The sequence below is a fragment of the Ipomoea nil genome, unplaced genomic scaffold (genome assembly GCF_001879475.1).
Source record: "Ipomoea nil cultivar Tokyo-kokei standard unplaced genomic scaffold, Asagao_1.1 scaffold2926, whole genome shotgun sequence".
Classification (NCBI taxonomy): Eukaryota; Viridiplantae; Streptophyta; class Magnoliopsida; order Solanales; family Convolvulaceae; genus Ipomoea; species Ipomoea nil.
This window is the reverse complement of record NW_017619354.1, coordinates 4,913,618-4,941,407: the sequence shown is the minus strand read 5'-3', so window position 1 is coordinate 4,941,407 and position 27,790 is coordinate 4,913,618. Positions and strand designations below refer to the sequence as shown.

Below are 27,790 nucleotides of genomic sequence, written 5' to 3'. Positions count from 1 at the left end.
ACAATATTAGAGTATCTATGCTATAATTTAAGTGCGAAAATACTTGCAAGGGCACGATCGTGATTTCATTAGCCACTTTCCGTACTAAAGTTGTGTGCCGCGGCTACGAAAAGAGTTTTCCCGCTTTGAAAACGGATAGATCTGAGCTGTTGTGTACTGTTACCAAGGCACAGTAAAGATTTTTTTTTTTAAAATTTTTTTTTTCTGGTGGCAATTCTACTAAACTCTGTCTGAGAGCTTCGGCGATCCGCCGGCGGCCTCAAATTCACACCGCACTTTTTGAGCTCAGCCGCTAATTCCTGAAACCGCAGAAACTCAGATTTAATCTGGTCTGGTCGTCGTGGTCGAGCCGAGAGCTTTCTTCGCCATTACATGCCCAAGGTAAACCCCCGTTGACTCATATCTTAACATTTCAGTTGCTATTTGTATGTAATCTGGTTGCTTAAATGCCTTTTATCTGAGAAGCACCTCGTTGACTGTCTAGTTGATGAAATTAACACCCAAAAATAATAAGACAGTAAAATTCACTGCGCATATAGAGGATGTTTCGTTGAGATTTGAGAAAATTGAAGCCGACGAGTAGTTTTCTTTACGCCTTACACTTGTAATGTTGTGCATGAGAGGCATAGCCTATGGCCTAATCAAGGGAAAGCCACTGTTATGTATTGCTCAATAAGAAAAAGAAAAAAAAAGGAGTAATAAACCCTGGTTATGATTCTGTGGTACCTGTGGATGTGGGAGAATTTCATATTAGATGTGGTTACTTGAATGTATATTACCTAAAGTAGTGCAGATAATAATAAACAAACTATGAATTTCAAATATCTAGCTAATTGATGAAAGACTATACAGGGTGCTAATTTTTTGTTTAAATTTAAATAGCTGGAAATAATGTTCAACAAGGCAAAGGTGAGGGTTTCTGCCTTTAATGTTGAATGAGGATGGAATAGGGCATTATGGGCTGATATATGCCAGGTAGGATTCCAAAGTCAATTAAGTGAATTGAACTGTCTAGTGTCAAGCACAGAAAAAGTGTTGGTTGTTCATTGATGTATGATTCTCTACTACACCAGGTGATTTTAATCTTCTAAGTTGTGCTTTTGCTCCGCTTTAATTGTCTCATTGGAGCAGTCTTCAGAAATTTGGCTTACTGGAAGTCTTCAGCTGCTTTGATAACTCATTCATTTTAGTTTAGGGTTTCGGTACTCAACTATGGCCTGCTTTAATAATTTCCAGTTGCTCTCAACATGTGTATATATCTTGTCTTTCAAGAATATTTATACTATAACCTTATGGGTCTTGCTCTTAGATGTTTTATGTTTTTTATTTACAGATATGAAACCAAAGGAAACTGGACAAACGCTTAACAACCTGCCCAAGAAAAAGCTCCAAGAATTATGCAAGAAATACGGTTTGTCTCCTTACAAGACAAAACCTTTTCTTGTGGATTCCTTGATTTCATTCTTTAAGGTAAAAATGTTGACAAGTTGTTGTCTTTATGTATGTAAGGTATTATGGATATCATCTCTCATTATATTGTCCTTGAAATTAAAAACAATTTTTTCATTTCTGCTTTTCTTAGTTTCCATGTCACGAGAGCTAAAATAGGGTGTAAGCTGATTCAGCTTACTCAACAATTTCAAGGAATGAACGCCCTTAGTTGGACCTTGGGGCTTGGGGTTTAACTTACAGCAGTCTTGGGAAAGCTATATATTTTATTGGTTTAACATCTTGAGAGGATTCAAAAAATCAGAAAGTCTAACCCTTCCATCATCTATATGACCTGCTGAAAAGTTCGGGTGGCTGTTCCACTAATGTATAATTTGTGTTAATGCAGGAAACAGATGTTGAAACTTTTGAGGCCATTCAATGCTCATTGGAAAACAATCAAAGTTCTTCCTACATACATAACACAAGAGGGAAGGCATCTGCTTCCCCATTCATTCCTCAAACCGACAGGATTGCATTCAAAGATACTGTTCATACCACACAAGCAAGTTCTTCTAAAACCACATTTGTATCTGGGGTCAAGTCAGTACATGCTCCTTTTGAATTTTCGGTCATGTCAGAAGAAGGAGTCAACCTTATTGTTGATTTGAACTCATGTGTATCAGACTGGTTTAAGAGATTGGAAAATGAGGTGTGCGTATGTAAAAGTTTGCAGAAGCAAAAATTTCAGAGTTTTCGTCAGGAGCTTCAAAACCTGGGAAATAAACAACTGACAAATTTATTTACCAGGGAAACAGATTCAGACTATAGGAATCAGAGCTTTGTACATACTGTCTCTTCCCCAATTTTATGTAGTGAAGCGAATGGTGTATCCGGTAATCAAGATAAAGGTGATAGATTGTTGGAATCCTCTGCAACAAAATCTGGCTATCATTCTGAAAAGTATTCTGCATGTATGGGAGAAAAAGAGGAGCCTCCACCATTGTCCAGACACTCTTCCAATTTACGTAATGAGATTGTCTCTGATACTTACTTGAGAGAGGAGACGGGAAGTACGGATCCAAATGCTTCCTATGCCTCTGAGGGGATTGTGGAAACTAACGCCACCGGTATGGCACTATGTGGACCAGAAAAAATATTGGAGAACCAGGATGCAAAATTTCATAATGCTTTAACGTCTGGTGGGAAACAAACAAGTAGTTTCATAGAAGATGTAATTGTGGTTAAACCAGAAGGAAAATTGGAGAATCAGAATGTAAAGCTTCGTAATGAAAACTGCACAGATAGAGACACACAGAGTACTTGTAGCCTTGACAAGCCCATGGTACTTCTAGATGTTCCTTCAGCAAACGATACCACAGAGGCATGGTTTTCAGATGCCAAATTTCACGAGAAGTATGCATCATGCTCGTCAGTGCATGATTGCTCCATGGATTTGGTTGATGTTGCAGATAGCATCAAACCAGGTGGATATTCGGATTCATGTGAGGATAACCATAGTTCTTTTGTGGATAACAAGCCTAAATCAGGAGGGGTAATGATTTATTATTTCCATTTTAAAAATTCATTATGGCAGTTTTCTAGGCTTTGGGGTGTTTCCTCTTAAACTCTTAGTAGAGAAGATAATGACTTTTCTACTCCATTTACATAAAAAGCTACTTGAGCCTTAGCCCCCTTTTAATTCTGACATCCTTTGTTTCATTCTTGGTCTCTCATCCTCATACACAACTACACAAGCCCTCTCACAACCCAATATCTCCACTGACTCTCCACCATTCTGCTTTTGGAGTTGGCATATATGTCATGATTGAAGAATCTAAAGTCGTCTAGCTAGTCGTCTGCATTTGCTTTGAGTTAGAAAGAGTATAATATTTATTTTCTTGCTATGGCGTTGTGATGGCATTAAATCTTTGTTCTCATTTAAGAACCTGCCACAGGGAAATCACATCATATCTAGCCGCACACATCTAAATGACAGGCATCTGAAGGGGAAAGAATCTTCAGAGTAATTTCTACTACCAAGTCAAGATGCTGCTGTAATCTGTATGATTGCCATATGTTAAACTGGTTTGTTATGATTTATCTTTGCATTTTGCAGCAAATTGTTGAAACGATTAGAGTTTGCATCTGATGGAAAACAAAGGAGAAAGAGAAGTAATGGTGAATCTGATAAGGGTTTTAGCTGCAACGAAGGAAGAAATTTAAGAAGTGCAAAGCGTCTTCAAGTTCTTCCTAGAAGATCCATGCGGCTAGTTTCTAAGGTTTGCGTTTTCTTTTCTTGCCAATTTTTAGGTGCTAGCAAATACAAGGTCAGGGGTCTCAAAAGTAAATATATGTTTCTCTGATCATCTCTTGTGTCTATTAAATAGCAGCCTTTTGTATGGGAGTGTGAAATATCTTCTCTGTGCTGAATTTAGGACAGTCAACTTGATAAGCAGTAGTTGAAAAGTCTGTTGCTAATGTTCCTTTTAGTCCTTAAAGTTTTTTGTAATATGACAAACATTGTTAACAAGGATATATACCCAATGAACTCTATTTCTCTATCAAGACTTGGCTACTTTCAATATGTACGCCTATTAACATAAAGGAGGTGAAGTGTGGAATGCACTAGCAGATCTGGAGCAGTAAGATGAAGTAGAAGAAAGAATTAAATAGTAATCTCGAACCTTTAAGGGCATTATAGGAGTCTCACTTAGAAGCATTTTCTGGAAACATGCTATTTAAACTAACTTTAATTGATTTAATTAATGACAATCCACTTTGATGAAAAAACTTGTTTATATTATGCACAAGCACAATTTGCAAAGCCGATACTTATAAAATCATTTTGCCTAGGTTAGCATTTAGTGAAAGAAAAGTGAAAGCAAATCAGTTTAATATGCTAACCAAAAGTGCTCTATATGAATGGAAGCCATTCACTTTTCTCTGGTTGTGACCAAAGTATTTCTAGAATGAGCATACGAAACTAGATTGCATTTACAGATAATAATAACTCCAGAATTTACTTTTTCTTGGTTACTTGTGCAAAACCTTATATTTGCTAAAATGTCATTATTTTTATTTCAGTGAGGAGAACCACATCTTATTCTGTATTAAATTTGTGGACAGTGACTTGTGAATCTGAAGTTTAGAGGCATTAGAAATCCTGGTCAATGTTACAGAACATTGTTGATGCTGCTGCACATATACATGTGTTAGGTAAGTTTCACTTCTACAAACTGTTGTTGCCATTAATTCCAACTTTTTGGCTTAAATCTGTGATGGAACAGATGACCCCCCATCTCCCAGTTTCTTCATACATAATGGCAATGCATCTCTAGTTCTCTACCAGTAATTCTCCAAAGTTGTGAGTACTTTTTTTTTTTTTTTTTGGTGTGAATAAGAAGGAACTGATGGTTTTTCTGGCCTTCACGCACAACTGAACTTCTGTAAAGCCGCTAGCAAGGTGCATCTTTGTGATAAAAATTACTGATTCAAATTGCATTGACCAACTATAGAAATTTAGCCGTAAAATTTGAAATGCCACTTTTCTTTCCATCTTTCATAGTTCATACTCAACCTTTGAATATGAGGCATTCTTGTACATGAATTCTTGCATGTTAGTTGAAACCTACTCCTTGGTTTGCTTCAAATCAAAATATTGAACTGTCAACTTCACAGTCAAAATTTTAAGTATGTTAACTCATTTATGCATGCGCAGGTTGCCATTCTAAAGCTTGATTCAGAAAAAAGCATTAATATCAATCAAGCTCAGCCGCTCAGGTCTGCTCCAGAATGCCTTGTGGCTTTTTGTTTTTTCCCCTCATAAACTACTAGACATTTGATAACTTGATCCCATTTGTTCTCATTATCTGTTTACCAGTTTGTGTCCTTTTTTCTCTTTTTATTTCCTATTCATATTTGTATAGATTAAATCACTCCTTACAATTTCCCTCTAAACCTTCTAGGCAGATTTGGTTGAAACAATAGCCATTTATCTTGCTCAAGAATTAACTTAATTCTCTTTCTATTACCTCTTCATATTTGTATAGATTATATCACTCACAATTTCCCTCCAAACTTTCCAGGCAGATTTGGTTGCCACGATATGCATTTATCTTGTTCAAGAATTAACATAATTCTCTTTTTATTTCCTCTTCATATTTGTATAAAAAAATTCTTTATGTTTATTGATTACTTATGAATGTCAAACCTTACTATGAATTTAAAAAGAATATAGCTAATAATTAAATACAAAAAGTAATACTATACCAAAAATGCAAAAGGCAAATATTAGGAGGTAAATTTAGAATAGAGATGTGCCATAATTGTTTTGTTTGTTTTTTTTTTTTTTTTTTTTTTAAATATTCGTGATTCTTTATAAGGTAGAACACTAGAACCTATAATTATCCATTTAGAATGGTAACCAGATCATACTACATGAATAATTTTTTGATTTTTTGAATTTTATTAGAAGGGTAACTATGAAAGTCGAAATTTGTGCAATGTTTATTTAAGAAAGTGAATAATGCTTTGAGTCTGGTCTATCAAACCATGACATTGCCCATCTACATAGTGTAAAAAAAGAGAGTAAAAAGTATTACTTATTTCATTTTACTTGCCATATTTACTATTCATTGGTCATATTAATTTCTTTAGCAATTTTTAATTATTATTAATTTTTTTTATATTTAATAATAATTTAATGTAATTTTTAAATATATAAATTTATATATTAATATTATATTTAATTTTATAAAAAATTGAATTGTAAGTAATTTTAGTTAACTCTCATTAATCATCTTAGTATCAGACGTTATGCCATGGAACCGTGTTCACCATTCATGGTGAACACGGTTCCAACGGTGTTAGTGCACCGTTATCTTTTTTTTTTTTTTTTTTTTTTTTTTTTTTTTTTTTAATTACGTGACTGCCTACACATTCACTTTGGAACCATGCCTACACATTCACTTTGGAACCATGAGATTATGAATTTTCTGTTATGAGATTATGAATTTTCTGTTATGAGATTATGAATTTTTAGTTATGAGATTATGAATTTTCTGTTATGCGATTATGAATTTTCTGTTATGAAATTATGAATTTTCATTACATTCATAATTTCGGAGTTTCGGACATTCATAAATTATGAATTCATGCATGCACATTCACTTTGGAACCATGCCTACATATTCCCGTCCGAAATCACGGACATTCATAAATTATGAATCCATGCCTGCACATTCACTTTGGAACCATGCCTACACATTCACTTTGGAACCATGAGATTATGAATTTTCTGTTATAAGATTATGAATTTTCTGTTATGAGATTATGAATTTTCAGTTGTGAGATTATGAATTTTCTGTTATGCGATTATGAATTTTCTGTTATGAGATTATGAATTTTCTGTTATGAGATTATGAATTTTCTGTTATGAGATTATGAATTTTCATAAAATTCATAATCTCATAACAGAAAATTCATAATTTGATCAGTAACGCGCCGTTAACTCCACATCCGCGATTTTATTTTTTTTGCCTAAAAACGACGTCGTTTTGACTTGTGTTCACCATTCTCAGTGAACACGATTCCACGGCATAATTTGCGTCTTAGTATAAAGTGGGCCAAAGTTGTGGTTTAGTAGTTGTAGTGGCAAATTATTGTGTGAACTATGGTCCATATAGTGCTGTGTAGACCATAACAAAAAGTATATTTTTAATATATTAAATTGTGTACTGAATGTACATTATACAAAATAATGTATTTTTTTATGAATACAATGTACATTTTTAATATACTAAAAATACATTATTTGTGTACTGAATGTACATTATTTGATAGTATAGTCCACACAACTCTGTGGACAATGGTATAATGATTGTAGTTGTAGTCAATCTTTATATCATGCACTAGGGCGCACACTGCATTGTGCGCACCGCCCTACCCAAAACGACGTCGTTTTGTTAAGTTGTGTGGGGAGTTGATGCGACAGAGTGTATGTGTATTTGTTATACAATTATGTACATTCTGTTATACAATTATGTACATTTTTTTATACAATTATGTACATTCTTTTATACAATTACGTACATTCGAAACATGAGATTTTTCTAAAAGTTAAAAAGTTTATGTGTATTATGTTAAGAGTTTATGTGCATTATGTATTATGTTAGATTATGTGTATTATCTTTTTAAAAAAGAGTATGTGTATTCTGTTATACAATTATGTACATTTTATTATATAATTATGTATATTCAAAACATGAGAATTTTTTTTAAGAAGTTAACAATAGACACAAAAATAGAATTTCTAAAAAAAGGTACAAACCAGGCCTACATTGTGCGCCTTGATGCATGATATAAATTGCCAGTAGTAGTAGGGTGGGCTTTCTAGTTTAGTACTCCGTATTACTCTTTATGAGTTAATTAGTGCTCCCAAATCCTACTTGTATTAATTGAGTCAGCAGTTTTAGTTTAGTACTTGACTTTGTGCTTCCGAGCCAGCATCTCAAAGTTCATTGTCCTTTGCTCTTTTTCAAATTCCAATGAATAATCAATTTGGGTATTGAATGGGTAAATTTCAAGTTTGGAACTAAACCCTTTTTTTTTAAAAGATAAAAGTTAAAATCTGAAATTTCAGAACCTAAAATTACCTGAAATTTTTAAACATTCAAGTTCTTCTCCAATTATGTCATCCATCAGTTTTACCTATTGTTAGGGTGATTAAATAAATTTATACTTATTATTTGAAAATGTGTACTAAATAAATCTTACTTTACCTGTTATGTTAGTTTAATTTCTAGAGCTTTGAATTTACCCGCTCATACTCTTGCTGCAGCAGCCTTTGTTCAGACAACTTCACTGTACTGGTCCCTCCTGACTCTATTGTTGCTTACATTCATTAATATATTGCAACTTTATCTTTCAAAAAAAAAAAAAAAAGAAGAAGAAATTTATACTTATTATTTGAAAATGTGTACTAAATAAATCTTACTTTTATATGTAATAGACTCAACTCTTAAAATTTCATTCACTCGACAACTTTTTTGGAACATCAATCTTACCTACTTACCTCTAGGAACTATTTACTTATTGTCATGTAAAAAAAAAAAAATGAAACAAAAAATCTTCATTTCCTTGCACATCCAAAAATGTACCCCTCATTGTTTTAGCTTAAAAAAATGATACTGTAATCATATCTCCCAACATTATCTAACATTTTTGTATCTTAGTGTTACATAAACTTTAATTTATATAGATGTGAACAAATCTTTATATTGGTGATTAGAAAGAAAATTAGTTTATTCCAAAGAAGACAAAAGAAGGAAAATTTTGTCAATTCTATATGCTGAAATCGATGTAATTAGAGCAACATGAGAGGTAATTAATTACATGAGATCTGTTGGTCCCCACTTGCTCATCAAAATCAATTGCTGTTTGATAGGTGAGAGTTATTCAAATTGTGACCCTTTTTTTTTTTTCTTTTTTTTTTTTTCCAGAAAAACCGTTTGACACTTGAGTGTTGTATGAGTAATTGTTTCTAAGTTTTTGTTGGGTTTACATGTCACTATTATCAAATTAATTATTCAAGAAATGATTATATTATTCACAATAGAATTTGATCTAGTAAAATTACAATGATAAATGTCTTATTTTATAGCTTGTTTATGACAGTTGGACTATTTTACAGCCCAATTTAAACGTTTTGATTTAGAGACTTTGTAATATAGTCAAATTCTGAGTGAAGTACTTTGGGTTAGTCTTCAATTAGAGAGGTAGTAGCCTTTGCTCAACCTTAACGACTTGGCGTCAAAAGGCCTTCTGGTCGAGCAGCATAGCTATGGACTATTGCCCCTTAAATAAGAGGTTTCAGGTTTGAACCCTAGTGTGGCGGCATTGATTCTTTATGCTCTTTGTGCTTCAGTAGGTTCAGAATGTTGATGACTATAATAGCCAAATGCGAATATTGGAGGGTGTGTGCCTTAAGTGAAAACCACTCATGACCCAACTCCGAGGACTTACCTTGCAAGGAGTGTCTGTTGAATTGGATGACGTTGCACATGTATAATATTGAATGATTGTATCACAAGTACTATATGATTGCACTGCAACAACTCCCAAGACATGTCTGGAGGACTTTGCGATGCATTCATGTAATTGAGTGCAATCCTTCAGTAATTTGCAAATTCGTACGTTAAGGCCGATTTGCAGTGAACGCAACCTTATATATATATATATATATATATATATATATATATATATATATATATATATATATATATATAAAGAAATGCTAGACTAGCAATGCCTATAATTAATATGTCTTCAGACTTCAATTCACATGACACACAGTGAGCAATACCAGGAAGATTGTCTGGAAGCTTGTAAGTAATCCTTATGAAGAGCATTACTTGAATCCAATTAAGTTAACTACGTACGTAGAATAATTAAATCAGTGCAAAATCCCAAGAAGCACAGATTTCACATCCCTGCATAAATATTTTAAAATGTTTCATTAAACACGGCTCACAACAAGACAAATAAACAAATATATTATATAGCCACCATACTGGACACTCCAATTCAGTGGTACGTAGAAAGTCAAGGTAATGGGATAATGAACTATTTAATAAGTAGATGAAAATGTAAATATCAACATTACTATGGCAGGCATATGTGGTTTTGAATTTGTAATAATAATAATAATAATCTATACTACTAATTAATAAAAAAACAATTCTAATATTTGAAAATGTATATTTATTGATAAAATTAGTGTAAAAATATCACTCAATTAATTGAATAATATATGACTCGTTTGCTTGATATTATCTTTAAAAAAACAATATATATGTAATATGATTTATGTTATGGAGTATTATATTATGATTTGAGCGGGAAGTTACAAAAGTAGAATTTTGTTTTTATTACTACTAAAAACAAATTTATATAGACACAAAATCTCATCAACCAAAAACAGATGGCCAATTATCCGACTCCAACATGTAGATATTAGGTGGTATATAGGTTTTGACTAAGTGGGATAGGTTTTGAAATGTTGTGACCTCTAACCATATGGTAGGGTTTACTACATACTATAATTTATACTTAACTTTCTCCCACGTACAGTACTCCAAAACTACTGGTTGAGGAATGAGTCATTTGAAATGACAATGTAACCCAAAAAATCTGCTGCCCTGCTTTAAATTAATGCTAACTATGCTACCAGTTTTTGGTAAAAAAAAAAAAAAAAAAAAAAAAAAAAAAAACTTCACTTCTGGAGTTCTGGAATTGATGGAGGCCAGGAGGGATTAATTTGTAATATGTGCTTAGTTGGTCAGATCAGATCCAACCATATATATAATATATCTGCGTGTGTGTGTGTTTATAAATTTTATATCACATATTATGAATATTTAATTTGTTTAATTTATGTTATGTTGTACATGTTCATAAACATCATATTATTTAAGATAAATATTATATGTTACTGTTTGAATTTTCAAGAGTAATGTGATATTCTCAGATCAGAGGTGTTGCATATATGTGTTAGGTTATTCTTGATGATATATATAGTTTTAAAGTTCATTTGTATGGTACTCTTTAACATCTTATCTTGATCGATAATCTTGAATATGTATAATATGGGAGAATTTTGTAGTTCTTGTCTTCCCCAATTTTGTGGAGCACAAAATTTAAATAATATTGATAGTGTATATAACAAGATAAAAGTTAATTATTATATATATAATAGCATAAGGAGGATAGTTCATATAAATTTACTAAACAAGAAACCAATTATTGTATATATGTTAAATCTATAATAAAATGTTATTAACCGGACCATCTATCTCTAACTGAACTTGATCCACATTAAAAGTCATCAACCATTTTAGTGCTTCCCTCACTGCTATAGCTTATGCTTCCTTTGATCAAAAAATAGCGATTGTACTTATAGATATCAAAGAATATACTTAATTGAAAATCATACATACATTTTAAAAGACTTACTGATATGTGTATGTTTATTTATGTAAGGTAACTTAAAATTTAAAATTCAAGTATACATATCAAGGACATTTAAATAATTATGCAATGTAACCTAAAAATTCAAACTAAACAGATTAATATTACATGAATGAGTCTTCGGTGAGACTGTATCACACAAGAGTGTAACATTTTTAAATTAAAATATAATATTTGTATAGATCATTTGAAAAGTATTACAGAGTACATTTAAAAAAAAAAGTGAGGAGTATTAAATTATCATATGGGATAGTCTCATACAAGATCTACTCATATTCCATTATTAATGTTAACTAAACATACTAAAACATTTCCATAATTTCAACAATCTCACTTTCCATAAACTAAACACCCTCTTAGAAATTTAGGATGATATTTATCATTTTGGAAAGATTGTATATAATTTTGTGGTTCATGGACATCCTAATCTGTCTATAAGTTTAGGTTAGAACATTATAATTTTGATTTCTGTCCCCACCAATCCAATGTATTTAATCAATAATTTACATAAATTTGGTTCGCTTATTTAATTAATTAATTGCTGACCCTTAATTATTTCAGCTTTACCATTTTAAGAAGGTACAACGCAGAAGGCGCAAACGGCTAATTAACCACAATAATTACATTATTAACACTTAACAGTTATATATATTCACAGTACAATAAAGGATATGAAAAGACTTAATTATGTATTTTGATGAAGAGAGACAAAAGCAAGTCAATTCGTACGTGGGTGTACAATGATGTTTCTGTAGTTCTTGGTCGAAGAGCTTGTCAATAATTTGTCAAAACTACTGCTAATGAGCCCAGATTTGAAGTTTCTTTAACAGAAAAAAGAAATGGAGGACTGAAAATAGAAGGCTTTTGCATGGGAGCATAAGAGAGAGAGAGAGAGAGATGAGTGATACTGTGGACATGTGTGCAGAAACCCAGAAATGAAAAGATCATTTTCGCAATAAATTTGTCATTTATTGCCGTCACCAACTCTTTGCTCGTTTTGAGAAACCTGCAGCTCTATTGCACTAAATGCTCTCTCTCTCTCTTTCTTTCTTTCTTTCTTTCTTTCTCTCTCTCTCTCTCCCAAACATCATCACGCCACCACCCCCTTCTTGCCGCTAGCTATGACCACCATCACTCCCTCTAGCTACCCAAACAAAGCTTTGAGGTGAAAGACTACTTTTTAATGCTTTCGCAATCACTCTATATTGGGACAATGGAATGAGGAAAATAGGCCTGAAATGAGCTGGAAAAGCTGCCCTTTTCGTCTTCAACCTGACACCCTTTTGCATTCTTTGTTGCAAAGATTGTATCTTTAACAGGTAAAGTGTATAGGGAGTGAGGATTCAATTTGATTTCTCATGGATTCTTGAGAAAAAAGGAGGGATTTTGGAGATTGGGTTCTGGGTCTGATTAGGATTGGGATCTCTTCTCTCCCCTCACCAGGTTTATCTTTGAGTTTTTTGCTTCTTTAGTCTTTTCTTGGCTGTGTTAGTTCTCCCCTGCTGTTTTTCCATTTCAATCTCATTCTCTGGGCAAAAGAATGGGGAGGTTTTTTAGTGCATGGGCATGTTTCTGGTTCTGACAAGATGTATCTTAGAGAAAAAAGATTACTTTTTTTTGTTGTGTAGTACCAAGGGTGAGATCATATTGATGCGGTTCACTTTGAGAGTTTGAGTACGGTTTGGTTGAATTCTTTAACTTTTTGGTAATGGACATTTTGAGGTGTCAGGCTGAGGTAAAAGGCTTTGTCTGTCTGAAGAAGAACCAAGGTTTTAAACCCAGATTTATTCCAAAAACCATACTTTTTGTTGTGTACTTGGATTTGTTATGGGGGAGGGTTTCAGGGTTGGGTTCAATGTCTTCAATTGCTATATCTTATGGAGAGTATGGCCCTGTGTTCTGTGGGCTAAAGTCTGATGGATCTCACACTGTGTCCTGCTATGGCTCCAATTCTGCAGTAATCTATTCCACTCCTGCCCATTCCCCTTTGATTGGGATAACTGCTGGGAATGACTTTGTTTGTGGGCTGTTAATGGAGTCAAACCAGCCTTATTGTTGGGGAAATAGCAATTTTGTTCAAATGGGGGTGCCCCAGCCAATGGTTCAGGGCTGTGAGTACTTGGAAATCAGTGCTGGGGATCACCATTTGTGTGGATTGAGAAAGCCCTTGACTGGGAAGAACAGGAACACTTCTTTAGTGGATTGCTGGGGGTATAACATGACTAAAAGGTTTGAATTTGAGGGGCAGATCCAGACGATATCGGCTGGCTCGGAGTTTAGTTGTGGGCTGTTTTCTCAGAATAGGAGTGTGTTCTGCTGGGGGGATGAGACGAGCAGCCGGGTGATTAGTCTCATCCCGAAGGATATGAGGTTCCAGAAGATTGCAGCCGGGGGATACCACGTGTGTGGGATCCTCGAGGGGACAGATTCTCGGGTTTTTTGTTGGGGGAGGAGCTTGGAGCTTCAAGAAGCTGCCATATCTGTGTCACAATCTGCTAGGCTTAACATTGCATTGGCTCCCCGAGACCCGATGCTTTCGGTGGTAGGGGGGAGGTTCCACGCGTGTGGGATTAGGAGCTTCGATAGGGGAATTGTTTGCTGGGGGTATCACGTCGAGAAGAGCACCCCGCCTCCTAGCGGTGTTAAGCTCTATGAGATTGCAGCCGGGGATTACTTCACTTGTGGAATCCTTGCCACCACGTCCCTGCAGCCCGTTTGCTGGGGCGTTGGCTTCCCAACGTCTCTCCCGGTTGCAGTTTCCCCCGGAATCTGCAAGCCCCGGCCTTGTGCCCCAGGGTTCTATGGATTTACCAATGCAAGTTCTCCTTGCAAGTCCACTGATAGCGCGATTTGCCTCTCCTGCTCCACTGGATGCCCCGCTGAAATGTCCCAATCCGCTGTCTGCTCCCCGATGTCTGACAGACAATGCGCCTACAATTGTTCAAACTGCATCTCGCCCGAGTGCTTTTCGAACTGTTCTAATGCTGCTTCTTCTGGGAATAATAAGAACTCTAAATTTTGGTCACTCCAGTTGCCAGTTATCCTTGCTGAGGTTGCTTTTGCAGTGTTCCTAGTCAGTGTTGTTTCCCTGACTTCGGTTATATACGTTCGTTACAGATTAAGGAAGTGTACTTGCTCAGCTAAGCGTTTGAGCTCGAGGAAGCCCGGGAGGACTGGTTCTTTCCAAAAGGAGAATGGGGGGAAAATCCTACCGGACCTGGATGATCTGAAGATCAGGAGAGCTCAGATGTTTACTTATGAGGAGCTCGACAGGGCGACCGAGGGATTCAAGGAGGAATCACAAGTGGGGAAAGGGAGTTTTTCGTGCGTTTTCAAGGGGGTATTGAAGGATGGGACCGAGGTTGCTGTCAAGAGAGCTGTGATGTCCCCGGACATGAAGAAAAACTCGAAGGAGTTCCACACCGAGCTCGACTTGCTCTCGAGGCTAAACCACGCCCATCTCCTCAATCTGCTCGGGTATTGTGAGGAAGGCGGGGAGAGGCTGCTCGTCTACGAGTACATGGCCAATGGCTCCTTGCACCAACACCTCCATGGCAACAACCGGGGGCTAAAAGAGCAACTCGATTGGGTGAAACGAGTCACAATTGCAGTCCAAGCAGCTCGGGGAATTGAGTACCTGCACGGGTATGCTTGCCCTCCCGTAATCCACCGGGACATAAAGTCTTCCAACATCCTCATAGACGAAGAGCACAACGCGAGAGTGGCAGATTTCGGGCTGTCCTTGCTCGGGCCCGCAAACAGCAGCTCTCCCTTAGCTGAACTCCCTGCAGGGACTCTGGGATACCTCGACCCCGAGTACTACCGACTCCACTACCTAACAACCAAGTCCGATGTCTACAGCTTTGGCGTTTTGCTGTTGGAGATTCTGAGTGGGAGGAAAGCCATAGACATGCAATTCGAAGAAGGGAACATAGTGGAATGGGCAGTCCCCTTGATCAAGGCGGGAGATATCGAAGCAATCTTGGACCCTGTCCTCAAACTCCCATCTGACATTGAGGCTCTGAGAAGGATTGCAAATGTAGCCTGCAAATGTGTGAGGATGAGAGGGAAGGAGAGGCCATCAATGGACAAAGTGACAACCTCGTTAGAACGGGCGCTTGCCCAGTTGATGGGCAGTCCTAGCAACGAGCAGCCCATCTTGCCAACCGAGGTCGTTCTGGGCAGCAGCAGGCTGCACAAGAAGGTCTCCCAGAGATCCTCGAACCGGTCCACATCAGAAACAGATGTTGCAGAAACCGAGGACCCGAGATCAGAGTTCAGAGCCCCCTCCTGGATTACTTTCCCCAGCGTCGCTTCCTCTCAGAGGATGAAGTCTTCAATCTCAGACGGGGACGTCGAGGGGAAGAACTTCGAGGCCAAGAATCTGGGAAATGCAAATGCTGCCCCTCCTGCAGCAGGCATGGGAGATGGATTGAGAAGCTTGGAAGAAGAGATCGGGCCGGCTTCCCCTCAAGAACACTTGTTCTTGCAGCACAACTTCTAGTCCACATATATATATTGAGATTTGAGAAGCTTGGAATGTTGTTGAGCAGATGAGATGTGTTTTGATCATGTAATGTTCAGTTCAGTGCTTTTCTGCTATCTTCTTTTGTTCATTCAATTCAGGTAATTTCCAGTTTCAGGAGTTTTTCTTCTTTGAATGTTGTTGGGAAAACAACTGCCTACTTTGATCATATCAATAGAATTGTACTTAGGTATTCTTTCTCCACTCTTTTACATTTATTTTGGTTTAATGGCTTAATGCTACACTCATTCTTCTTCCTCTTAACAGATGAGCAGAATCTATTTATATATAAGTCCCTTAAATTTTGTATTTTATGGAGATTAAAACTAGGTTTAGACTTGTAAAACATAAACCTAATGTGAAAATGGGGGTAGGGGGAGAGAGCCTTTGTACAATGTTAAAACAACCAAAACCACATGTAAAAGATTATATGAAAAAGGTTTGATTCTTACTAACATTCTCTTGGTGATCGAGTTCGTGGCAAGGGTCTTCCTAGTGTAGTTTATTTTTCCCATATTTGTATCCTATTATACAGAAGTGAAGTTTATCTGCTGCATACACTCAATGCATACCCTCAATGCTTTAAACAGTGATTGTGAATTTACCTCATCACCAAAAAAAAAAAAAAAATGATACTCAATAATTGAATTTGTAACCATTTTACTACATAAATTTATCTTGTTTTTTTTTTTTTTTTTCAATTTTGAATTTTGATATACTTCTATTAATATATATATCATAAAGAAATTGTTTGTGTATGTGAAGTAGAGATGACAATTTCAATCTGCCTTGCGGATATTCACCCGAATCTACCCCGCATAGATCGAGTTTGTTTTGGGTGATAGTAGGTGGTGAGTCGGGATGGGTCTTAAAAAAATAAATTTGCGGGGGTCGGGTTAGATTCGGGTTTTATATACAAAAATCGTCTAGAACCCCACCCGACCCACCATCACCATGCGTGTGTATATATATAGTTCAGATAAAAAAAAAATCAATTCATGTCATCTTAAGAAATCAAATCTGGATCATCCAAATAAAAAAAAATAAATGCAATAGATTAGTCATCACGTCCTCACCTAATTATAATAGTAAAATAAGTAGTACTAGTATATAGTTAATTATAAAAGTTTCAATAACTTTAAAAATTAACAATTTAGTTATTATATTTGAATATTTTTATTATTTTATGTTTTAGTATAACTAATGAATTTTATTATTTTATTATGTGTAAGTAATTTAAATATTATTTTTTAAAAAAATAACAAAAGACGATAAGTTGTGATACCGATAGTGGGCACACAATCCAATGGGGTGGGGGTAAGTTTTGAATAGTCCACCCGATATGAGTTGGGAGTGAGAGTGGATGAAGAGAAGATAAAGTGAATTGGATGATGGATGTAATCTTTCCGACCCATTGTCATCAATAATGTGAAGTGTGGCATGCTATTAATTCACATTTCTAAATTTTTGGCCATTCAATAATTAATAAGGCATTTGCACATGGGAGATAGCATTGAGTCCAATTGCATTATTCTTGTCAAATTGAGTTTTGTTATCTATATTTCTTTTATTTTATGGCATGCGTTCCAAAAATTATACATCTAATTCATTCGTGTCTGAACAATAGAGTAACATAATACACACAAGTATTTACATATGTAAAAATTAAATAATTTTTGTCATTTAATACAATACAACTATCCCTGGACCAACTCCCATAGCCTCCTAGAGCGAACGGAAATTAATCATATAAACCTGGACCGTTAAATGGACAGAGAAAGATTCGAACCACCCCGTAATTTACACACAAAAAAAAAATACAACACAACCAATATTTAGAACAATGTATTTTGTGTATGTGTACTATCAATATCGACCATGGCAAAACATTAAAGACCAATTATAACAAGATTAAATTAGAGTCAAATTCTATGTGCAGGTGTACCTTGCCAATATGCCACCGTAAAACTAGACGGTTAACGACTGCCCTCACGCAGGATCGAACTACGGACCTTCAGTTTACAAGACTGACGCTCTACCACTGAGCTATAGGGGCTTACAGGTCAACCATTTCAATAAAAGTTCCTATACGATGGTGTGGATAAAGGGAAAATCAACCATTTCCATAAACTTTCCTATACTATGATGTGGATAAAGGGAAAAATGCCTACACGCAGGATCGAACTACGGACCTTCAGTTTACAAGACTGACGCTCTACCACTGAGCTATAGAGGCTTACGGTTTAACTATTTCAATAAAATTTTAAAATATATGTTGTTCTCCTTTAGCTTTAACAATTAACATTCGAGTGATTAGACCATTCATCAATCTTAGTCAAATTGTTTTCAATAGAAAATTGATAATCCAAATCTCTTACTATATGATTTCATTATTTATATAAAAAAAAAAGTGTCAAATTGATCATTTTTCATTGAGAGGAAAAAATTAATCTAAGTGCTATCTCAAATTAATCTTCAAATTCAAATAATAGTGTAATTTGTGTCCTTTTTTTTTTTTTTTTTTTTTTTTTTTTTTTTTTTTTAAACTCTATTATATGAATTCAACCAATATAGAAGTGAGATACTCAAAGAGTAGTGGCAAGGATTGATTTCATGGTAGGCGGTGTAGTCATTGTTCTTAGTTCTCTTTAAGTTATTGTTGTCTGAAATTCGTTATCTTGATTCATATGAGAGAAAGTTATATCCCTTAATTAAAAAAGTTTCAATAATATCTCTTAAATTAATTGTTAAATTAGTGTAATCCCGTCATTAGCTTATAATATTATTTATTCAACATGTTAGTGCTAATCTGATTATGTTATAATGTCTGATATGATATTATCAATCTTTCCTAAGTTAAAAGTGGTAAGAATAAATTTAAAAAATTTTGTATTGACATTATGCAACTTGGTTGGTTGTGGATTATAATCCTCCCATTCCTATACTCCACAACTTGGGAAATCTTGTGAGTAAATGAATCCCATTGTATAAGAAATGTTTGTATTGATAAGGGAGATAGAGAGAGTGTGTGTAAGCCAATCACATCTTTGCTTTATATTTTTGCCCTTGACCTCTCCACTCGTTTCTTATCTCACTTTTCCATATCCTTCCCCCTTTGCTTCTCATTTCTTGATTATAACCTTTTCTCTATCTCTCTCACAACATTTCTCCATTCACAACAACAAACCACAAATGGCCACTAATTCAATCAACACCATTAACCACGGCCACCGTCACGCCGGCCACCGTACGTTAAGGCGGCGCCATTCAATGGATTGCCCGCGTTCTTCTTCTTCTTCTTTCTTCCTCAGACCGGCCACCACCGCCACGAGAACCATCACCGCCGGCGGCGCCGCGCTTTCCTACGGGACTACTTCCAGTTTCGCGCTGCCGTCGTCAGCCACCACGCCCTCCACTTCCGAAACCGCCATCTCCTACGACCTCCTGGAGCAGCACCTCGCCGGCCAGAACTTCCGGCAGGCCGACGAGGAGACCCGCCGCCTCCTCATTTCTCTGGCAGGCGACGCCGCCCAGAAGCGCGGCTACGTCTTCTTCTCCGAGGTCCAGTTCATCCCCGCCGCCGACCTCCAGTACATCGACTCCCTGTGGCGGAAACACAGCGGCGAGAAATTCGGCTACAGCGTCCAAAAGAAAATCTGGAATAAAGTGGGCAAAGACTTCACCAAGCTCTTCCTCAAGCTGGGGTGGATGAAGAAGCTCGACACGGAGGTGGAGCAGTACAATTACCGGGCCTTCCCCGACGAGTTCACGTGGGAGATCTCCGACGACGGGGCGCCGCCGGACGGTCACCTGCCATTGACGAATGCTCTGAGAGGAACCCAGCTGTTCACTAGTATTCTCACCCACCCGGCTTTTGCGGGAGAAGACGAAGAAGATGAAGAAGAGGGGAAGAGCGGCATTAGTAGAGGTGAAGAGAAGGGGCGGGGGTTGAAGAATATGACATCATCATCGGTGTTTAAACCAGATTACAGCTTTTGATGATGATGATGAAGAATCTTAATGCTTTGTTTGTTTGTTTAAGATTTAATTTGAATTTAGGTTGATGATTTATCGGAGCTCTGTACTTAGGAGTCATCGAGAAGCCATTAAACAAAAGGGGAAGTGTGATTATTATTAATTAAAGTATGATTTATATAATGCTGATTGCCTCCCATCTTCTTCTTGCTTTGTCTTTTTCTGCATTTCGCATGGCTCATGGCTGGTATGATTTTGGTGCTTTGTTGTCCATTCAAATTACCGTAAATGATAGGGGTACTCCAAAAGAATAAAACTTCCGTTATATTTTAAAAATTTGAATGGAGAAAGAATAAACAAAATAAATGCAAAGTACATTGTACTCAATATTTACAATTTACATACTAACTGTTTATAATTTACCTTTTATAAAATTGTAAACATTTATATGTAAATTGCGTATTTGTGTATTTTGGTCCTGTATTTACAGAATAATTTGCCCTAGTTACAAGGGTAAATATTTATAATATAATCAAGTAATGTGTGTTCTATTGTGAAATTATGCGCTCATGAACACAAATTATTACCTAACTCAAATTTGAAAAATAAATATATAATATGTGTGTGCGTATTGTGTTATGATTTTTTGTGTCTTGTGTTATGAAATTTTGTACTTTACGAGTATAAATTTTGTATTTCGTCATTTTAATCTAGAGTCTATAATGTTATGTGTCTTGTGTTGTGATTTTTTTGGATTTTGTGTTATGAAATTTTGTATCTCATCATTTTTGATAGAATTAATTCATTCGATCTATATGACGTGAGTATGAAAGATGATTATGAAATATACTAAGTGAAAATGAAAAAAATGATCCAGAACTAAAGAATTGGCTTAAAAGGAACCTTAGTTATTGATAAAAAGAGCAAAGTAGTCAAGATGAATTGTCTCATTGATTGTGTGTGGAAAATGGACCCCCTCCCCTCCCCCCCCCAAATAGTGTTGAAGGGTAAAGACCCTTATATTGGTGGTGACCCGACCTATAGGAGCAAGATATTTTTCAAATGATATGTGATCTTGGTCCGAATACCGAACAGATGTACATAATGTATTAAGAGGTATATTCAGAGAATAATTCATATCAACTTCAATTTAGGATTCATAATACTATGTGAACTTTAATCCATGATATAAATTGTCCTCAGCAGTTGTTATACCATGGACCAGGATCTACCTTGCAAGATGGACACTGATTTTAAATTGTGTGTTTTTACTTTTTAGTATTGGAATTATGAACATTTAGAATATAAATTATGTTTATAAGTTTTATGAATTTGTTAATACAATATATGATCATCAGAAATTGTGAATTTTTAAAAGATAAATTGTAAATATTTAATACGTAAATTGTACATTTTTAATCTAAATCTACCCTGCAAGGTAGACCCGGCCCCCGGATCCACAAAATAATTTGCCTTAAAGGGAGAAAGACGTTATGCCATGGAACCGTGTTCACCATTCATGGTGAACACGGTTCTAACGGTGTTAGTACACCGTTATCTTCTTCTTTTTTTTTTTTTTTTTTTTTTTTTTTTTTTTTTTTAATTAATTGCGTGACTTTTCTTCTTTATTTTCACATTTTGCGGTTTCACTTTAATTTGAAGTGAACAAAGATTTCGGACATTCATAAATTATGAATTCATGCCTGCACATTCACTTTGGAACCATGCCTACACATTCCCGTCTGAAATCACGGACATTCATAAATTATGAATCCATGGCTGCACATTCACTTTGGAACCATGCCTACACATTCACTTTGGAACCATGAGATTATGAATTTTCTGTTATAAGATTATGAATTTTCTGTTATGAGATTATGAATTTTCAGTTATGAGATTATGAATTTTCTGTTATGCGATTATGAATTTTCTGTTATGAGATTATGAATTTTCATTACATTCATAATTTCGGACATTCATAAATTATGAATTCATGCATGCACATTCACTTTGGAACCATGCCTACATATTCCCGTCCGAAATCACGGACATTCATAAATTATGAATCCATGCCTGCACATTCACTTTGGAACCATGCCTACACATTCACTTTGGAACCATGAGATTATGAATTTTCTGTTATAAGATTATGAATTTTCTGTTATGAGATTATGAATTTTCAGTTGTGAGATTATGAATTTTCTGTTATGCGATTATGAATTTTCTGTTATGAGATTATGAATTTTCATAAAATTCATAATCTCATAACAGAAAATTCATAATTTGATTAAACGCGCGCCGTTAACTCCACATCCGCGAATTCTTTTTTTTTTTGACCTAAAAATGACGTCGTTTTGTCTTGTGTTCACCATTCTCGGTGAACATTCTCGGTTAACACGATTCCATGGCATAATTTGCGAAAGGGAGAAGATTGGGCCGTAGTAATATTAAAATTCGGCCGCTTATTTCATCTTCTCAAACAATAAGTTGGCTCATATCAAAGCCCAAGCCCAAGCCCAAGCCCACACATCTTCTAGGTTTTACAGCTTTGGACACGCATTGATACATATAGGCAGTGGCTAGGGTTTTAAGCACGCAGACGAGTGATAGAGCGCGAGAAAGAGGCAGAGATCAGCAGCAGCAGCGGAGGAGAGGCGCAAAGATGGTGAAATTCCTCAAACCAAACAAGGCCGTGATCCTTCTCCAGGGCCGTTACGCCGGCCGGAAGGCGGTTATCGTCCGCGCCTTCGATGAGGGAACCCGTGACCGCCCCTACGGCCACTGCCTCGTCGCCGGCGTATCCAAGTACCCGAAGAAGGTCATCCGCAAGGACTCGGCGAAGAAGCAGGCGAAGAAGTCTCGAGTGAAGGTGTTCGTGAAGCTCGTGAACTACAACCACATCATGCCCACTCGCTACACCCTCGATGTCGATCTCAAGGACATCGTCTCCAGCGACTGCCTCCAGTCTCGGGACAAGAGGGTCACTGCTTCTAAGGAGACCAAGGCCCGGTTCGAGGAGAGGTTCAAGACTGGAAAAAACCGTTGGTTCTTCACCAAGCTCAGGTTCTGAGCTCTGGAGTTTTGGTAATTCTGTGTTGGAGTGTTTTGCTATGTTATGTTATTCATAGGTGATACTGGCTTATTGTCTGAGGGAAATCAGATATCGTTACTGTTAGTATTCAGTCAATGTTTTGTCTTGTCTTTGAACTCATTCTACTGTTATTTGATTAACAACTTTTCATGATCTGCTTATGTTTAGCTTTAATGCTGTTACAGTTGTGTTGTTTTGTTCTTGATTTTGCTGCCATTGCTTTTCTTCTTCGTTTTTTCTGATGATGTGTGTGATTGTTTATTTCGGAGGTTGAAACTATTTCCAGGAGTTGCTTGATTGTGAATTACTCATCCAAATTGGCTAGATTCTGCAACAGGATTAGATGGCTATATCTGTACAAATTCTGTAGGTTTAGAAGCACTCCACTTTAACTTGGTGCTAAAGAATCTTTTTTTATGCATTTAACTGCTGGTAATATGTGAAATGAATATGGGTATTATCTGTGATTTTATTTCATACTCTAGCTATGTCTTTGTATTACGGGTTGTTCTGAACTTTATAACGTGCCGTGCCATGTCTTCGAGAATGTAGATTAGCAATATGCTTGGTTGTTTGTTGTTTAGATGGATTTTGTGTTTGATGATGAATTACTATTTGAATGCATTGTATCTAATGCCCTATAACTGATCTTTTGTATGCATCCAGTTGGGTTTATTTATATGCATTCAATTCAATTTAGCCGTCAGGATTGCCCCAACATCAATACATTATCACTCAATATTCATCCACCTCCTATATACTCTTGCCTTTTATGTGGTTGGTCACGTCCATTTGTTTGCCATTTGATTTGTGCCCTAAGGAATTTGTTGAGACCCCAGATTGACCTGCTTCATTCAACAGGTTCTTGATTGATAGCTTGTTAGGCCTTGGAACATTTTCCATTTTCTTGCATTTCTAGGGTACTACTATGCTCCAGTTCATTATAGTGCATATGATTGAACCTTCCAACAGATTTTGGCATTTACCCATCTTTTCTGCCATTTTGATATTCAATTTGAAAGGAGAATACAATGCCTCGCCCACCACTCAATTTTTTTGGTGAGAGATTGCAAGGGTTGAAGTGTACCAATCCTGATTAGATTTTGCCATCATGATTCCTAAATGTTTTTGTGCACATGTCTCAACTCTGAATTAATGGGGTGTTTGGTACCGAACTTCATGCAATTGCAATTCCATGATTTGGTTGGATTCCCTCCAACCCCATGCCCCAATTGCAATTCTACATTTTGTGGAATTGTAATTTCATGATAAATTATCATTTTATTATTTTTATGATTTATGATTATTATTATTATTGACTTATTGTCCCCAAAGGTTGAATCCCCAACCCCACAAGCCCCTCACACACCCGACAAAGGCTAGATAGAGGCTAGATTTGCTTACGGTGCATAAGGAACTTCTCACTTTGAGAGGCTGTTCCTAGACTGCCATTGGTCAAATCTCGAGTCATTGCAGAATTATATATATATATATATATATATATATATATTATTTACTTTTTTTTTTCTTTCAAATTCTCTCATTCCATTTCTTCCCACTAATTACCAAATAATGTAATTTAAATTTTTCTTTTATTCTTTTCTCATGAAATTAGTGAAATTACAATTTCTTTTCTCAATTTCCTCCTGTTCTGCATTATCTAAATAAATAAACCTGGAACATGCTATTCGAATTCATTAATGTAACCTTCATGAATTCATTTTGTATCTACCTAATGGAAGTAGAATGATACGGAGTATTAGACAACCCGAACTTTTTTCTTTTCCAAATTTGCACAAATAAGAAGTTTTGGATTCAATTTGGATATTTAAAATCTTACCATATAACATTAATTTCTCCACCGATTCTTTCTAGTCGAGCCTCTTGGTCTGTCATTATACCTCGCGAAGTATAAAGAATTACAACCCCATCTTACTTAAAATTCTTAAAATTTTAGGAATAAATTTTAGGAATTAGTTGATAGTTAGAATAGATTAGTAGACCGGTCTAATTCATTTTCAATTTAAATATTTCTATAGGGTCTTTTCCTATACGGGTTCAAACTAAAAAAAATTTCCAACCAAACATCCTTTAATAGTTTTGTGTGAGATTTCAATCAAATAGTTAAGTGAGAATATTTTAATTTCGGAAATTACATAATGTTGTGGTCATATCAAACGTTACATTCAAGGTTGCCTTTCTTTTTTACCTTGTTTTACACACAAAACAAACAAACAGCCACTTTCATACGCTTTCAAGTGATCTGACGCCCAAAATTTATTACAATTGCCAAGATAACTGATTCTCTTGGATTGTTTGCATCAAGATTATATAATGACTCGACGATGGAGATATGCATGTAGTTCGGCGTCGCCTCCACGATTTAATCTTTTGCACTGTATGTATGTGTATTGTCTTGTATATATCTACTATATATATCAACCTGTCGTACACGTACTTGGTTGTAATAATATTACATACACATATATTTTTATAATATACTATGGAGTAATTAATAAAATTATGGCATATACAGTGAATTATATTTTTGTATATATTGGAATGATATAGTGAGAGCTAAGACACATTGGAAATGACGATCATGAAAGTTGAAACAGTATCAAGACAACTCATCAAACCCTCTTCTTCTTCTTCTTCAAGACTCCATAAACTGTGTCTCCTTGATCAGATAGCTCCGCATGGCTATAATCCCATTTTGCTCTTCTACCCCACCGCTCTCTCAGAATCTGACTTCCAACAACTAGTTTATGATAACCTGAGGGTCTCTCTTTCCAAAACCTTGGCCTACATGCAGCCGCTCGCCGGCAGGCTCAAGGATGACTTCACCATCGAGTGTAACGATGATGGAGTTGATTTTGTCGTCGTTAAGGTGTTTGAGGAAATGTCTTCCGTTCTCCGGCACCCGAAAACTGACCTGTTGCGCCAGCTGCTTCCGGTGAACCCCGAAACTGTGTCGTCGTCAACTCGTGCGCTTCTTATGGTGCAGGTTAATAGGTTTGCTTGCGGTGGATTGGCGGTGGGGTTATGCACCAGTCATGCCGTCACTGATGCTGTGTCGATGACCGCTTTCCTCAAAACCTGGGCGCGCATCAATCGTCGCGGCGGCGAAAACGACGACGACGATGATGAAGTCGTCGCTAAAGGTTTCGTCGTCTTGGATTGCACTCCGTTCTTCCCGCCGAGAGACGTCAACGGCTTTTCACTCATCCCTCTCAACACCCCGGCGGCGGCATCCTCAGTCTCCACCAGGAGACTCATCTTTGCCGCCTCCAAAATCGCCGCCCTCCGAGAATCGGCGGATCAAGGTTGCCGCCGTCCCTCCCGCGTCGAGGCCGTGTCAGCGCTTATATGGGAAGCCGTGATCGCGGCGTTTCGAGAAACAAACCCCGCCATGAAAACACACATAATGCTCAGCGCCATAGACTTACGGAGCAAAATGCAGCCGCCGTTACCCCAAGAAAGCATCGGCAACATCTTCCATGTTACGGAGGCGAAGTGGGAAGCCACCGCCGACGCCGTGGCTATACACTACAACTCACTCGTCGGAAAAGTGCAAGAATCAATGCAGAGAGCGAAGAACACCACCTTTACTCCCATGCATTTCGGCGACGAGTTCTTGAAAGCGGTGAAAAGTGGGATAGAGATGATGAGAAACAGCGAGGATATTGGATTCCTGATGACAAGCAGTATTTGCCGGTTTCCGGTGTACGAAATAGAGTTTGGATTTGGGAAACCGGAATGGGTGGGGAATGGAATAAGAGCAATGAATGTATGCATATTGTCTGATACTAAGAATGGGAATGACATAGAAGCATTCCTGGGATTAAGTGAGGAGCATATGCACATACTTGAACACAATCCCACCTTCCTATCCCATGTTTCCTTCATCCAATCTCTTTGAAACAATATAATAATAATAATTCATGTGTTCAACTGTTGTTATTTTATTTTATTTTGTTGGCAATAAACCATTTCTATGAATAATTGATTATATATCTTAAATAATTTTTTTTTAAAAAAATCTAAACTATTGATTATATTTAATTATATCAAGAACAAAGCAAAAAAAGCAATTTAATCAAGTTGGTCAAACAATAACCTAATTAATTTATTAGTCAATTTTGACTTATTTGATTATTATTAGTTGTTTAACTTAATTAAACAATCAATATGAATGTTTAATTTATTAATTTTTTGTAACAATTTATTATTCTAAAATGTTAAAATTCAAAAAGTTGTAATTTTTTAAAAAAGTAATTTAATTAAGTTGGTCAAACAGTAACCTAATTAATTTATTAGTCAATTTTGACTTATTTGATTATTATTAGTTGTTTAACTTAATTAAATAATCAATATGAATGTTTAATTTATTAATTTTTTGTAACAATTTATTATTCTAAAATATTAAAATTCAAAAAGTTGTAATTTTTTTTTTTTCATCAAACTTTTTAAAAAATCATTTTACATGTAATAAACTATCAACTGACAATTAATTTATCAAATACTTTTTTATAATCATTTAATGCTATCAACTAATTAAATTCGACTAATTAAATCCTTCAACAACTAACAACTATTTTTCCTATCATTCTTTTCAACTTTCACTTTTATGACCAGTTGAGTTTCTTATCATAAAATTACAAAGCGGAAGTGATTTTCATATTTAAATACTTACGAAAGCACACCCTCAAGCCATGGTTGTATTATAGGGTAATACACAA

The 27,790-nt window shown here is 36.0% G+C and overlaps 5 protein-coding genes and 2 non-coding genes across 11 annotated transcripts; 5 read left to right on the top strand and 2 right to left on the bottom strand.

Moving 5' to 3' along the window:
- Positions 1 to 113: 113 nt before the first annotated feature.
- LOC109161617 lies at positions 114 to 5,555 on the top strand. Of its 5 annotated transcripts, none has more exons than XM_019310101.1 (7): positions 114 to 381; positions 1,334 to 1,470; positions 1,838 to 2,983; positions 3,375 to 3,454; positions 3,548 to 3,710; positions 4,558 to 4,647; positions 5,150 to 5,555. In XM_019310101.1, the coding sequence occupies exons 2-6, from the start codon at positions 1,336 to 1,338 to the stop codon at positions 4,558 to 4,560; spliced, it is 1,527 nt and encodes a 508-aa protein (XP_019165646.1). In that variant the 5' UTR covers positions 114 to 381; positions 1,334 to 1,335; the 3' UTR covers positions 4,561 to 4,647; positions 5,150 to 5,555. The 5 variants fall into 5 exon arrangements, with proteins under 5 accessions (XP_019165646.1, XP_019165645.1, XP_019165643.1 ...); XM_019310100.1 differs by having other exon boundaries at positions 4,516 to 4,647; XM_019310098.1 differs by lacking the exons at positions 4,558 to 4,647; positions 5,150 to 5,555 and adding an exon at positions 3,766 to 4,184 and having other exon boundaries at positions 3,548 to 3,708.
- A 6,632-nt stretch (positions 5,556 to 12,187) lies between these two features.
- On the top strand, positions 12,188 to 16,243 carry LOC109162185 (serine/threonine-protein kinase-like protein ACR4). Its single transcript, XM_019310918.1, has one exon. The coding sequence runs from the start codon at positions 13,166 to 13,168 to the stop codon at positions 15,959 to 15,961; it is 2,796 nt and encodes a 931-aa protein (XP_019166463.1). The 5' UTR covers positions 12,188 to 13,165; the 3' UTR covers positions 15,962 to 16,243.
- A 1,723-nt stretch (positions 16,244 to 17,966) lies between these two features.
- Positions 17,967 to 18,038, bottom strand: TRNAT-UGU. Its single transcript has one exon. It is a non-coding gene; the product is annotated as a tRNA-Thr (tRNA).
- Positions 18,039 to 18,146: 108 nt separating this feature from the next.
- TRNAT-UGU lies at positions 18,147 to 18,218 on the bottom strand. Its single transcript has one exon. It is a non-coding gene; the product is annotated as a tRNA-Thr (tRNA).
- A 723-nt stretch (positions 18,219 to 18,941) lies between these two features.
- LOC109161569 (tetrapyrrole-binding protein, chloroplastic) lies at positions 18,942 to 20,154 on the top strand. Its single transcript, XM_019310020.1, has one exon. It carries the CDS (start codon positions 18,977 to 18,979, stop codon positions 19,979 to 19,981), a length of 1,005 nt encoding a protein of 334 aa, XP_019165565.1. The 5' UTR covers positions 18,942 to 18,976; the 3' UTR covers positions 19,982 to 20,154.
- Positions 20,140 to 23,219, top strand: LOC109161715 (60S ribosomal protein L27-like). The gene is made up of 2 exons (XM_019310202.1): positions 20,140 to 20,241; positions 22,530 to 23,219. Exons 1-2 carry the CDS (start codon positions 20,140 to 20,142, stop codon positions 23,025 to 23,027), a joined length of 600 nt encoding a protein of 199 aa, XP_019165747.1. The 3' UTR covers positions 23,028 to 23,219.
- A 2,422-nt stretch (positions 23,220 to 25,641) lies between these two features.
- Positions 25,642 to 27,002, top strand: LOC109161768 (salutaridinol 7-O-acetyltransferase-like). Its single transcript, XM_019310272.1, has one exon. It carries the CDS (start codon positions 25,642 to 25,644, stop codon positions 26,968 to 26,970), a length of 1,329 nt encoding a protein of 442 aa, XP_019165817.1. The 3' UTR covers positions 26,971 to 27,002.
- The last annotated feature ends 788 nt before the right edge of the window (positions 27,003 to 27,790 follow it).